This window comes from Cervus canadensis, chromosome X, assembly GCF_019320065.1.
Source record: "Cervus canadensis isolate Bull #8, Minnesota chromosome X, ASM1932006v1, whole genome shotgun sequence".
Taxonomy (NCBI): Eukaryota; Metazoa; Chordata; class Mammalia; order Artiodactyla; family Cervidae; genus Cervus; species Cervus canadensis.
The window spans coordinates 141535242-141550518 of NC_057419.1; the positions used below are offsets into that span (position 1 = coordinate 141535242).

The 15277-nt window shown below is 37.9% G+C and overlaps 1 protein-coding gene across 15 annotated transcripts in view; it reads right to left on the bottom strand.

Moving 5' to 3' along the window:
* DCX (doublecortin) overlaps window positions 1-15277 on the bottom strand; it is a 361602-nt gene that overhangs the window by 109943 nt on the left and 236382 nt on the right. For 11 of the 15 annotated variants that reach the window (XM_043457798.1, XM_043457799.1, XM_043457809.1 and 8 more), the window contains one exon: window positions 879-1264. In XM_043457798.1, coding sequence (XP_043313733.1) covers window positions 879-1242 — 364 coding nt within the window. In that variant the 5' untranslated portion in view covers window positions 1243-1264. Of the gene's footprint in view, window positions 1-878; window positions 1265-3025; window positions 3089-15277 lie in introns of those variants that run through there. The other 4 variants (XM_043457810.1, XM_043457812.1, XM_043457807.1 and 1 more) reach the window with 1 other exon arrangement.

The following is a 15277-nucleotide window of genomic DNA, read 5'->3' on the forward strand; positions in this document are numbered from 1 at the left end:
ATATACTTGATTTGATAAAGTGAAATATTAAGAACATGTCCCCAGATCTATTTATCTACATGATCATGAAAAAGACTTCATGGCTGAGCAAGTTTTGGCAAGAGCTGGAGTTTTCCCTATTTTTGAGTTGGGTGCACAGGTTGTCAGGATTTTCAGCAATCTTGTCATAAAATTCAATTGCAGAACCAAAATCTAGAAATCTGTTTAAATACAGATTTAGGTATAGTGAGACAGTTCCTAGTCTAATAGGAATAGTGTTTATTAAAATACCAGACATACCTACAGCTTTCTTTGGTATTTCTCTCAATGACCTCAGCCTGAGGGACACACCCTGAAGTGGGCTTTTTAGAAGCAACAGCTGAGCAGTGACCACTTACCTAAAAGTATAATCCTTTGTGAATATGTTCAGGAAGTCCAGCTTTTAGGGTGCACGTTTCCATGAGTTGCCATTCACAAAGAGTCTCTCAGCAGTTCAAAGGATATAAGTATACAATGTTTTCTCTCTCTTAACCCAACCAAACCTCCTTCCTCATTTTACACCCCCAAGGATTTTATGGTCTGCCTCAATAGTGCTCTTTAGAGTTGACAATGAACAGATTCTAGAGTAAATGATATAATTCAGATTTTTCTTTGTATACCCTGGGAGATCAACACAATGCATCCTCGTAGTCAGTCACACTTCAACCCCAGCCGAGAATGAAGCCCACGGAGGGTAATGGCTAATGATTCTGATTATGCCTGCAGAATCAGAAGTCTCAGCATCACCCTCATGTTTTAACAAACATAGTTCCCAATTTCTTTTAATCAAAGCCAAGAAATGTAAGCATAACTAACAATAACCCCTCCCACTAAGGGCCACCACCCACTCCTCGAATTACCTTCCTCCAGTTCATCCATGCTTCCAATTTTCCGGGATCCATCAATGGTGTAAATGTAGCGCACTCCCTGAGGCAGGTTGATGTTGTCAGACAGAGATCGTGTCAGGTCAGCCAGCAAGGCGTCGAAGCTGCGAAAACGGTCAGAGGACACAGCGTACACAATCCCCTTGAAGTAGCGGTCCCCATTGCGGTAGAAACGTACCTTCTTGGCTTTCTTCTCGTTGCTCAGTGCCTGCAAGGTTCGGGTTCGGTAGAAGCTACAATGGGCGCTGTGAGTGGGGCTAGGTAGCCCGTTCATCCGCGAGCCTCTCATGTTCCTGGATGTCTTATCTCTTTCGTCAAAATGTCCAAAATCAAGTTCCATATTTTGGTGGAACCTCAGAGACCTGAGTGTTGGAGAAAAGCGGGGAGGCGGAGGGGGATGAAAGGAAGCAAAGAAAAGGGGCGAGGAGGGGGAAAAAAGAAAGGAATTCAAATGTTAGCCAGATCCAGATCTGCAATCTGCTGCTTGTGAAAAGAACTGGTTGAAAAAAGCCCGTGACCCATCTGCTGCTTGCCCCTGACTTGCAGGAATATTGATCTTAATAGAGAAAAGGGAGGGGCTGGAGGGGTGCTGGTGGTTGTGGGGGTGGGGGCGAGAGATGCGGAGGGAGGCACTTTGGGCACTGTTCCAAAGACAGGAGAGGGAGGGATTTTGAAATCGCTTAAAATCCTGGGACTACTGACAGTGGCTCTTATCAAATTGTAACTTCGGGGTAAATACATTAAAACTGGCATCTGTTTCCTCACACATGCCCACATGACTAACGGTTGTAAATGAATCCATAGCCTGACAAAATTCCCCTTGAAGGGAACAGAAGGACCTAGCCAAGGTTAGCATCTCTAGCTCAGGAAGTGATCTTTGCATTTCAGTGAAATAATTATAAGGGTAGTGTTTTAATTTTATTCGAAGCCCCCTTTCCTACTTTAATGTGTGCATCCCCTCCCCCTAGAATAAAGTAGGATTCTCCTTTAAAGCCACAGCCTCTAGGGAACAGCCAGTCTTTGTGCTATTCATCAAACCCCTTCCCCACCAAGCTGGTGCAGCTATCCGACATTCATAAGAAATAAGCTGGAAAAAAAAAAAGGATTACAAAAATCAGTTATTTAACAAGTTATTTGTTCTGGTTTAGCCCTGGACCATTTGGCCACAAAATCCTTCCTCCCACCCCCCCCCCAGCCTCCCCGCTTTCTCTAGGTGCTCTACCCCCCATCAACGATGCAGCCCCGCCTCTTAATGGAATATTTTAATTGTGTAAAGATTCCCAAATGAGTCCCTGAACAGCATATGGGACCTTTAGAAGCAAGCACACCTTCCATTGTTCTGGGTTTCTACACTAAATGAAGGGGCATTTCACCCTCACAGCAGGCAGCACACCCCAAATTTGTCTATTGCCTAGGTGTGTTAGCTGAGGCAAAAGATGGTCATCTGTCAGATTTACTTTCCCCCTTTCTGCTGAAAGAATGAAAGAAAGAAAGGAAATCGCAATATGAAACCAAATACAAAAGAAGCCCCAAATGCTAGCAAAGGTAGTGACAGCCTAGGAAACAAACTATTAACATGCATTGCACAGATGGGGATAAAAGGACTCACAAAGCATGCCGGGCTCAGCTGCTACACACTGCCACATTGAGATATTTGCAGGGGACCAGGAGGACAGGCAATAAAGCAGGACTGGTGCCTAGCAGGTTTGCCAGGCTCGGTCCCTCTTTTCTTCCAATGTCACCATGACCTGTGCTGAGCTCAGCATTGTCTCTGTCAGACAACCTGCAGTGTAAGAGACCCCACCTCCTCAAAACAAGTAGCAAGCATTTCCCCAGGCATGCCAGCAACACTGGGCTTTGCTTTAGAATCTGGGGTGGTATTATTCTAAAATCAATATCACAGTGAAAACAAAAGAACATCAAACTCACTTTTCCAATGGAAAATCCCAGGTAGAGGCTTAGGGAAAAAATCCAATAGAATAAGGCAAAAAAGAGGAGAGAAGAGAAAGAAAGAGAGAGAGGACACACTGAGAGAGAGGGAGAGAGCGCGCACTTTGCCTTGTGCTTTTTCCGTTTGACATCTCTTACATTCTCCCTGAAAATCACTCTAAAGCCCCACTCACCGGTTTTCTGCTGGTTGGGTGGAGATGCTGAGAGAAAGAAAACCAATCTCTCTATGCCTTTGTTGTCTGAGCTCCAAGCAAGAAATTCCTGCCAGGGTGGATAGATGCCTTCTAGGTCCTAGTGCCTTGTCCAGCTTCTCCCCTTTACTCAGGCTTAGTGAATCCCCCCAACCTCCTTTGATTAATTACATGCTTTTTTTTTTCAATTCACAGGCTGCATTAACAGCTAGAAAGGTTTCATTTATAACCAACTGGAAATTGCAGGGTAGCAAAAAGATTGCACAGGCAAGTTCAGAATGCCCTAATGAGCAACGTGCTAGTCTTTTCTTTTAGGCAATTGGCAATTTCACTTGGCCAAAACGTTGGTCTAATCTGCCTGGGGGCCAGATTCAGGCAGACGAACCAACCTTCTTAGAAATTGTAGCTCTCTTCATTTAACCTTCTTGACAGAATAACAATCAAATATGTGAATTCTTTATGGCATTTTAGTTCATGCACCCAACAGCTAGTTGTTTTGAAATGAGGTTAGTGGAGTAGACTAAGAAGCAGTAGAAAAGGGACAAGACAAGGGAAAATCATTCCAGAATTTCATGGAGGATGAAGTTGAAGATGGATCTCAAAGACCTTTTAGCTTGGTGGAATAGTTTTGTTAATGAGATCTACAGAGAGTTTCAGAGTTCCAGTCTAACCCAGAGACCTTTCTGTGTGAAGTGAGCCTAGTCCGATGGCTACAAGATAAGTATTAATAGCTCTCTCTTCAAACTGCCTATTTGTTACTAATTGGCTTCTTTATATCAAATATGTTATACAAAGCCAGGAAACATCCATATTGAATTCAAGAAATCAGGCTGACTATAAGACAAGAATAGAAAAGTGAGAAACTCCAGTGGGGGTGGGTTACCATCTTCAACTGAGGCTACATGCATTAATATGCAGCGGCCTTGAATTATCATTGTTCCATTTCTGCTAGGCTTCCAGGAGGCTCAGAGATAATCGTGTGCTCAGGATTGATCTTCTGTCTGATTCTTAGTGTAATTAACCCTCCTTTCTAGATACAATGTTAGATGACTTATAATTAAGCTCTTGCTATGCACGTGTTTTACTGTAAGCTGCCTTAAAGTGGGATAAAAAAATATAATTTTTCTTCTCTGGAAGGTGCTAGCTCAGCAAAGCCTAAGCAATCTATCTTAGTTGGGTGGTCAACATCAAGTGTGACACCTGCCCAGTCAAGTCCTCCTAACACTTTGCTGCTGTTCTCCTGGTTTCTAAATAAGTACAGGACAGCATCCCTGTTTTCTTCCATCTGTTTCTGCCTTACATTGTGGCCACCTCTTGGAAACACAGGGTTATTCAGGTCAAGGGCAGAAAAATATCAAGGAATAGAAGCAGAAAAATATGGAAATTCTAACCAATGGCTGTAACTTCCTTGTCCAGCAAGGCCAATGTCTTAAAAATTGTTTTATTTCACATAGTAAGCATTCTGTAAATACACAACAATTGATTTTGCATCAGAATTCAAAATAATTTTATTTCTTGTGAAGATATAAGAATGGATGGGATACTAAAACAAACATAAAGGATTTGGAATAGATCTTAGAGAAAATTTCCTCATGGTCTAAACTTTTAAACACTAGTGTGGAAGAAAAAAATGTCTTTAGAAGACAGTCTAGGATAGATGACTTTGTTTGCTTTATGTATACCAGAGAGCAAAGAGTAAATGAGATCAGTGTTTCCCAGTGTGAGGTATGTGGATGTTAATAGGTGTTCTTTAAGAACAGAAAAAAGGTTCCTTGGTCATATATGTTTGAAAAGTGGTGGGCTAAATGAAATTTGTTTTCTTTATCATAAACATCTCAGGGCCTTTAATATACTTAAAATATGGTACAAGTCTCCAAGAAGGGAGCTTCCCCAATGGCTCAGCAGCAAAGACTCTGCCTGCCAGTGCAGGAAATGCAAGTTCGATCCCTGGGTTGGGAAGATCCCCTGGAGGAGGGCATGGCAACCCACTCCAGTATTCTTGCCTGGAGAATCCCATGGACTGAGGAGCCCAACGGGCTACAGTCCATAGGGTCTCAAAGAGTTGGACATAACTGAGCACACACACAGGCTCCAAGAAGGCAGTTTAGTATTAAGGGCATCCTGCCTTTTTTTTTTTTTAATTCAGGATCTTTTTTTTTTTTCTCCCAGAGCATTCAATAGACTTATGTTCTATGGGAAAACCTTTTACAAAGACAGGACTAGATTATTTCACCAACATAATTCTTCTCAAAGAATTCTCAGCTACCAATCAAAACTTTTTGTCTCACTTCCTCAGAGGAGAAGGAACACTGGCAGAAAAGAATGTCTCAGGCACGAGTCCAGGGGGAAAGTGCATCTTTCTGTATGGAAGACAACTCTGAAGATCAAGGGAGAGTCATGACTGAGGGTTCACTGGAGTGAAGAGAATGAAGAAAAAGTGCAGCAACCCCATTGTGGGAAATATCCCAGTAAGACCTTTTGAGTAAGTTCAATGTGCCACGTGAAAGCTGCAGAGTAGAAAACATCAGTCCACTGCCCCTGAAGAACTTGAAGATTCACTGAGAAGACAGGACAAGAATATGTATCTTGCAAAAATCATGAAGGAGAAGGGCTGTGGTCTGGGTTAATCAAACTCAGCTTTAGGATCAGGGTCAGGAAATAAGACCATCATCCATCACACACACACACACACACACACACAATCATTAGTTTACATTGCCTATCAGAAACACAATTACCTATCAGAAACACCCATTTAGGGTAGAGTGGGATGGGCAAGCAGGAAGTGAGGTTGGAAATATATACAAACATTTTATAGGGACCAAAAATTATGAAGTACATAGTAATAAAGCCAACAAATATGTGTAAGATCTTTATTGAGATAATCATAATACTATTAAAGAACATAACAGAAGCTATGAATAAATATAGAGCTAGACCATGCTCATGAATGGCAAGATGCAATGATGTAAGGGTGTCAATACTCCCCAAAGTAATATATATATATATATATGGCTTGAAAATCATATATATATATATAAAATGTGTGTGAAAAGCTCCAGTAGAAACTTCAACAGGAACTTTTGTGAAATTCACAAATATCAGTTAAATATCTTTTATTATGCCCCAAATATTCACATGACACCTCTTTCACTTCTTTAAAGTGAAATATCAACTTTCAAGTGAAATATCAACTCCCAAATATCAACTTCTCAACAAGACCAACCCAGATCATCCAGTTTAAAGTGACAACCTTCCTCCCAACCCAGCACTCCAACTTCCTTTACCCTGCTCTGTTTTTTCTTATCATCTTCTGACATAGTATGTAATATACCTATTTATTATGTTTATTATAGATCTACCCAAAGTAGAATATAAGCTCCACAGGGCAAGCATATTCTAACAGCTTTAATGAAATATAATTTATAATGTTAATAGTAATATTTTGTTTATTTTTAATACTTAAGCAAAGTGCCTAGAACAATGATTAGCACAAAGTAAGTTTGGGTATTTGTTTAATTGGACAGAGTAAAGAAAGCAAAGAGTATTCAATAGATGATATTGGGACAATTAACTTTTGTATGGAAAAAAATTAAATTAGATCCCCACTTCATGCCATACGTAAAAATGAACTCCAGATGTTTTAAAGATGTGAATATAAAGAACAGGGCTTGAAAATTATTAGAATAAAATGTTGGAGATTATCTTTAGTTCCTTGTGACAGACAGATTTTGTTAACCAATATGCAAAAAGCAGAAATCTTATAGGAAAATATTGGTAAATTTGATTATAGGAAAATATTGGTAAATTTGATTATATGAAAATTAAAGCTTCTGAAAGCAAAAGATGGCATTAAAACATTAAAACATAAGTAACAGACTGAGAAAAAGATATGTATGAATCTTATGTAACTGACATAGGATTAATGTCCTGATTTTATATTTTATATCATATCAATTAGAAAAGGTAAAACTTCAGTAGAAAAAAATAAAGATATGCACAGGTCATTCACAAAACAGGAAACCCCAGTGGCCAATGAACAGGTAAACCATACACATAACTAGGGAAATCCAAGTTAAAATAGAAATTGCATCTTTAACAACCATTAGATTGATGGAAATTTTTAAAGTGAAAAAGTGAAGGTGAAATTTAGTCACTTAGTCATGTCCAACTCTTTGTGACCCCATGGACTATAGCTGACCAGGCTCCTCTGTTCACGGAATTCTCCAGACAAGAATACTGGAGTGGGTTGCCATTTCCTTCTGCAGGGGATCTTCCTAACCCCGGGATTGAACCCAGGTCTCCCGCATTGCAGGTGGACTCTTCACCGACTGAGCAACCAAGGAAGCCACTAACAAAGTATAGGCAAAGACATAAAGCACCTGGAATTCTCATTTATGTTGGAATAAACATAAATTAGTACAATTTTTGAGAAACGTTTTTGGTAGTAGCTAGTATAGTCAGATAATATATATCAACCTATAATCCAGAGTTTCCATTTCTAGATATCCATCCTAGGGAAATTCTCACACATGTGTTCAAGGAGAGAGGTACAAAGATATTCAAAAAAGCATTATTGAAATGTTGAAAAGTGAAAACAACCCAGATGCCTATCATCAGCTTACTAATTTGATTAGCGGTTATTCATACACGGAATGCTACATACAGTGAAATAGAATAAGTGAATGCTAAGTGTAAGCAGTGATGCACAGGTTTCTTTGCAGCCATAAGATCTTATTATCTGGAAACTAAATGCCCAGAAGTATAACTGCTGTGTCATTTGAAAATTATATGCTTCATTTTATTAATATAAAGTGTGAAAGTTTAAGTCGCTCAGTCGTGTCTGATTCTTAGTGACCCCGTGGATTATACAATCCATAGAATTCTCCAGGCCAAAACAGTGGAGTGGGTAGCCTTTCCTTTCTCCAGGGGATCTTCCCAACCGAGGGATCGAACCCTGGTCTCCCACACTGCAGGCGGATTCTTCACTAGCTGAGCCACAAGGGAAGCCCAGTTAATTTCTTATTAATATAAGAAACTGCCAGACTGTTTTCCAGAGTGGTTTAGTATTTTATATACCCACCAGCAATATATGAGAGATGCAGTTTTTCTGCATTTTCACCAGCATTTGGTATTTTTATTTTAGCTATTCTAACAGATGTGTAATGATATCACGTTGTGTTTTAAATTTGCATTCCCCTAATATACACTGATGCTGAAGCTGAAACTCCAGTACTTCGGCCACCTCATGCGAAGAGTTGACTCACTGGAAAAGACCCTGATGCTGGGAGGGATTGGGGGCGGGAGAAGGGGATGACAGAGGATGAGATGGCTGGATGACATCACCGACTCCATGGGCATGAGTTTGAGTAAACTCCGGGAGCTGGTGATGGACAGGGAGGCCTGGCGTGCTGCGATTCATGGGGTCGCAAAGAGTCAGACACGACTGAGCGACTGAACTGAACTGAATATATAATGGTGGAGAAGGCAATGGCACCCCACTCCAGTACTCTTGCCTGGAAAATCCCATGGATGGAGGAGCCCGGTAGGCTGCAGTCCCTGGGGTCGCGAAGAGTTGGACACGACTGAGCGACTTCACTTTCACTTTTCACTTTCATACACTGGAGAAGGAAATGGCAACCCACTCCAGTGTTCTTGCCTGGAGAATCCCAGGGACGGTGGAGCCTCGTGGGCTGCCGTCTGTGGGGTCACACAGAGTCAGACATGACTGAAGCGACTTAGCAGCAGCAGCAGCAATATATAATGGTGTTGAACATCTTTTCACATACTTATTTGCTTCTTCAGTGATATAATCCTTTGTGCCTTTTGCCCTTTTTCTAATTGAATTGCTTGCTTTTTTTAACGTTGAGTTTTGAGAGTTTATTATATAATCTAGATCTGAGTCCTTTGTCACATATGTGGGTTTGCAAATGCTTTCTCTTAGTCAGCTTGTCTTTTCATTCTCTGTTAAGCAAAATTAAAAAAAAATTTTTTAAATTTGTTCATGGTTTTTATGGTTTGTGCTTTTGGTATTATGTCTCTTCATGAAGCCTAGGTCCTGAAGTTTTCTCCTAAGTCATATTCTAAAAGTTTAAAGATGTGCATTTTATATTTATATCTATATATTTATATTTATTATATTTATTTAATATATTTATATATATTTAATATTATATATTATATATATTATTTATACATAATATATATTATATAAATATAGTAATAATATTAAATATATTTATTATATTTATATTTATATGATATGTGCATATCAATATGCACATTGAGTTAATTTTTTGTGTCAGGTATGAGGTTTAGATTATAGTTAATATTTTTTGTCTATGGATATGCAATTGTTCCAGCACCATTTGTTGAGAAGATCCTCCATTGAATTACTTTTCCACCTTTGTTGAAAGTGAACTGAGTATATTTTTGTAAGTTTATTTCTGTGTTCTCTATTCTAGCCCATGGATTTATGTATCTATCCATCCTCCAATATCAAACAGTCTTGATTACTGTAGCTATAAAAAAAAGTCTTGAAATCAGGTAGACTGATTTCCTATTCTATTCTTTTTCAAAATTGTTTTGGCCACTCTAAGTCATTTACATTTCCATACAAATTTTAAAATAATCTTGCTTATATCTATGAAAATTCTTGCTGATAATTTTTGATAGGGTTTGCAGTAAGCCTATATACCAATGTGAAGAAAACTGACATGTTTACTATATTGAATCTTCTAATCCATGTATGTGGTAAGTCTCTTTACTTATTCAGATCTTTAATTTCTTTCCTCAGTGTTTAGTAATTTTCAGCATACATGTCCTATATGTGTTTTGATGGATTTACACCTAAATATTTCTTTTTTTAAACATTGTAAATAATATTGTATTTAAAGTTTTGTTTTCCACATGTTCATTGTTACTACCTAGAAATACAATTGATCTTGTATTTGGCAACCATGCTGAATTCACTTACTAGTTTCAAAAGTTTTTTATACTTATCCTGGGATTGTCTACATCGATCATCATGTCATCAGCAGATTGTTGCTGTTGTTTTAGTCGCTCAGTCATGCCTGACCCTTTTGCGACCCCATGGACTGTAGCCCGCCAGGCTTCTCTCTCCAGGGGATTTCCCAGGCAACAATACTGGAGCAGATTGCCATTTCCTTCTCCAGGGGATCTTCCCGATCCAAGGATCGAACCTGTGTTTCCTGAATTGGCAGGCGGGTTCTTTACCACTGAGCCACCCGGAAAGCCCCATCTGCAAACAGAGATGGCTTTATTCCTTTCCAATCGGAATGCCATTTATTTCTACATTTTGCTTTAAGCAAAGCTTCTAGTTCTATATTGAATAGCAGTGGTGAGAATGGGCATTCTTGACTTGTTAGTGATCTTAGCTGGAAAACATTTAGTCTTTATTGTTAAATGTGATATTAGCTATGAGATTTTGTTTGTTTTTTGGTAGATGTACTGTATCAAGCTGAGTAAGTTTGTGTATTCCTAGAGTTTTCTGTGGTGTTTCTTTTTATTAAGTCATGAATGGGTGTTGAATTTGTCAGATGGGTTTTCTACATCCATCAATTTGATTGTGTGATTTTTCTTCTGTAGTCTGTTAACATGATTGATTACATAGATTGATTTTTCAGAGTCTGTATAATTTTGCATGCCTTGCTGTATTTCTTAATGGTTTTTTAAAAATTTGAATCAAATATGAACTAAGGTAATTTTCCATATTTCTTCAAAATAATTTTCTTTCTTTTTTTTTAGGATGGTATTTATTTATTTATTTTTTTCTACTGATTTTCTTTTCTTTTTTTTCCCATTTATTTTTATTAGTTGGAGGCTAATTACTTTACAATATCATAGTGGTTTTTGCCAAAAGTACACAGGCAAGTAAAACTTAAGCAGTGTGTTAGCAATCAGGTAATCAGGAAAATATTTGGCAGAGGAATATATAGCGTATTTATGCAAAAAAAGAAGTATGTTAGAAAGTTTTACAAAATACTCTTCACTATGATTTAATTGATCTGGTGTAGTTTTGAAGCATTAGTACATTTTAAAACTACCTTGGTGATTCTAATATACAGCCGAAGTTGAGCACCACTGGTATAGAGGAAAGAACCTAACAAGGTAGACTTTGGAGTCACATCTGGGTTCAGACCCCAGTTCCACAGTTTATTAGTTATGTGACATTGAGCAAGTTGGTGGAGTCTATTTATAAAACAGGGATAAAGAAATAATCTCATATCTTCCTTGAACCACTGCTATTTACAGTTTCTTCACTTGCTCTATTCTACCTGACACAACAGAAAAACAACTCAATACATAGTCATGCTTGAAATCATTCTTGGTGGGCCAAAAACTGAGGAACACCTTAGAAGATGTTTTGGTTAAAGAAGGAAGCCACAGTTCAGGACATACATAGGAGAGCAGTGGAGAGTATTCTTATAGGTAGTAAAAGTACCCCAGGAGTTCTCCATGTCAAATGATAAAACCTACGGCAAAAGAGTGGTCTTAGAGGCAACTACTCAGTATACCAGGAAGAAAAGCCAGAAAACTCCTCTCCATCACTTTTCTAACCAGATGGACCAGCAAGCAGTAACAGAGAGATTTGTCTTCAAGTGAAAGCAATGAGTATGGGAGTTAGGACAGTGGGATAGTCTAGTATCATGGGTGATAGGCAATGGCAAAATAAATGAGAGTATTAATGAGAAATAGAGAGGTACACAGATTCATCAAGGCACCCTTATTATGTCATGTTCTCCACAACACCCACTTTGATCGAAAACAGCAGATAGATATTTTCCCTCTATTCTCTAAAACAGGTTATATAAATGGAAGGAACAGACAGTCTAAGAAAAATCTCAACTACAGAATGCAAGAAACGTGAGTTCGATCCCTGGGTTGGAAAGATTCCCTGGAGAAGGAAATGGCAACGCACTCCAGTATTCTTGCCTGGAGAATCTCATGGACAGAGGAGCCTAACTGGCTACAGTCCATGAGGTCACAAAGAATTGGACACATCTTAGTGAGAGAAGCATATAATAAGAGAATCACCTAACATTTAAATAAAGCAATGCCATTAAATAGAGATAATGTGCTCAACAAATGACAGGACTTTCATTAGATAAGTAGAGTCCTCAGAACATCAGTATAAAATAATAACCTCAGAATGATAAAGAAAAGATATTACATCTATGAAAGAACAAGTAATTATGAATAATAATAGGTAAATATGAAAAATAAGAGCTTTTTAAAAATAAATAACATAGGTAAAGCTAATAAATGGACCAAACTAAGATTTGTCATGGACGCAAATAGAAATTAAATCAAAGATCTAGAAAATTGGACTGAGGCATTTACCCAGAGCATAATATTAAAGGATAGGAGGATGAAAAGTAGTAAAGATTTTAATCAGGTCCCATTTGTTTACTTTTGTTTTTATTTCTGTTACACATGTGTCATTTTGAAGAGTGATTTTCTCTAGACCTAAGCCCATGAATGGGATTGCAGGATCATGTGATACCTCTATGTCTTGTATTTCTTGGAACCTCCATGCTGTTTTCCATAGTGGCTTCACTATTTACATTCCCACCGAGATTGTAGGATTTTGTTTTCCATACATTCTGTGCAGGTTTTTATTTTATTTATTTATTTTATCTTTATTCTTTGTAGATCTTTTCAATGATGGCCATTGTGACCCTTGTGAGGTGATACCTTATTATAGTTTTGATTCACATTGATTTAATAATTATTGATGTGGAGTATCTTTCCATGTACTTTTATTATTTTATACCTTGTGAGTACAATTTACCTCTTGAAACTGACTTCTTGAAACTTGGCCCTGTTTGGTATTCTTTCCTGATGATGTACCCCAAGACATTTCTTGAGGGCAGGTGTCATTTAAAGCCCTGTCAAATTTGTGACTATTAAGAGCCCTTCAGCACCTGTTTTATGGTTTCCCTGCTGGCTCAATGGGAAAGAATTCACCTACAGTTCAGGAGATTTTCAGAAGATTTGGGTTTGATCCCTGGGTTGGGAAGGAAGTTATAAGAAAGGTGAAAAGACAACCCCTAGAATGGGAGCAAATAACAGCAAATGAAACAACTGACAAAGGATTAATTTCCAAAATATACAAGCAGTTCATACAATTCAATGTCAGAAAAACAAACAATCCAATCAAAAAGTGGGAAAAAGACCTAAACAGACATTTCTCCAAAGAAGACATACAGATGGCCAACAAACACATGGAAAGATGCTCAACATCACTCATTATTAGAGAAATGCAAATCAAAACTACAGTGAGATATCACCTCACACCAGTCAGAATGGCCCTCATCAAAAAGTCTACAAACAATAAATGCTGGAGAGGGTGTGGAGAAAAGGGAATACTTTTGCTCTGTTTGTGGAAATGTAAATTGATACAACCACTATGGAAGATGGTATGGAGATTCATTAAAAAACTAAAAATAAAAGCACCATATGACCCAGCAATCCCACTCCAAGGCATATACCCTGAGGAAACCAAAATTGAAAAAGACACATGTAACCCATTGTTCATTGCAGCACTATTTACAAAAGCTAGAACATGGAAGCAACCTAGATGTCCATTGACAGATGAATGGATAAAGAAGTTGTGGTACATATACACAATGGAATATTACTCAGCTATAAAAAGGAATGCATTTGAGTCAGTTCTAATGAGGTGGGTGAACCTAGAACCTATTATACAGAGTGAAGTAAGTCAGAAAGAGAAAGATAAATATTGTATTCTAATGCATATATACAGAATCTAGAAAAATGCTGCTGAAGAATTTATTTACAGGGCAGTAATGGAGAAAGAGACATAAAGAATAGACTTATAGACATGAGGAAAAGGGGGGAAGAGGGTGAGATAAATGGAAAGAGTAACATGGAAACTTACATTACCATATGTAAAATAAATAGCCAATGGGAATTTGCAAAAAAAAAAAAAAAAAGTAGTAAAGAAAAAGTGAGAGGCATGAAATATAAACAAATCAAGAAATTTCTGCATTTGTCTAAAGGGAGTTCCACTGAGTAAAAATGGAGAGAATGCATGGGAATCAATATTTGCAGATTAAATGGCAAAGCAAATAAACAAACAACTCCCTAGAATTGAAGTCACAAATCCTCAGATTGTAAGGACCCTGTAAGTGCCAACGATGATAACCTCTTTTGAAAAAGAGAACAGTAATTTTTTAAAAAGTATTCTAAACCTGGACACACCACAGAGAAATCTTAGCACACAGAGGATAACATGAAAATACTGAAATTTTTCAAAGAGAAAATAAAGACCATCCACAATGAACAAGGATAGGTTTGACATCAGACTTTCCATTAGCCACATCAGATTGCAGGACAGCAATGGAGCCATGTCTTCAAACCACTGAGTGAAAATAATGTTGAACCTAGGATTTAATGCCCAGACAAACTATTATACAAGTGGGAGGGAGGAATAAAGGTGTTTTGAACATATAAGAACCCAGAAAACTTACCACCCCCAGAAACCCTTGGAAAGAATTATTACAGAATATACTGAAGCAAACAGAAAAATAATTCATGTAAAGTAATGATGTTAAAGAAATAAAGGTTAATCATTTATGTATTACATAAATAATACATATTTAATTATATAAGTGACTAAAATTAATTTTAAAATATGAGGTATAACCTATCTCCATCCGGGAAAAAATTTGACAAGTATAAGGTCAGTGAAAGGTGTTACCTATAAATTTTGCTTGAACTGAGCAAAACATCAGCAAAGGGATACATCAACAAAGGGATTCTGAATCCTTACGTAGTTTTTCCAGAAGTTTAGATGAGTGATGGTGCCTGTGGTCACTGGCCTAATTTAAGTCCCAGGAAACAACTAGAAAACTTGCTCATCTATAGCCAGTCTCTGGGATAATTTATGGACTAAAATATCCTTGTATGGATCAAAGTGAAATAAGAAAAAAAACGGACCTACAATAGAATACTCAAGAGTTTAATTCCACAGAATTTTTACTGAGTTTCTTTAATGCACCAGGCTCTGTGCTATACGATGAGGGGTGACATGACAAGAAGACAAAGATGAAGTGGAAGATCCCTTGCTTTTTATTCTCAGTGAAAAATTTCTCTTAGAAGCTCCTCAGCAGACATCCCTTCAGGTCCCATCTCCAGGATTAATCCCATTTCCATGTAGAAACTTACTACTGACAAGGGGAATGAGAC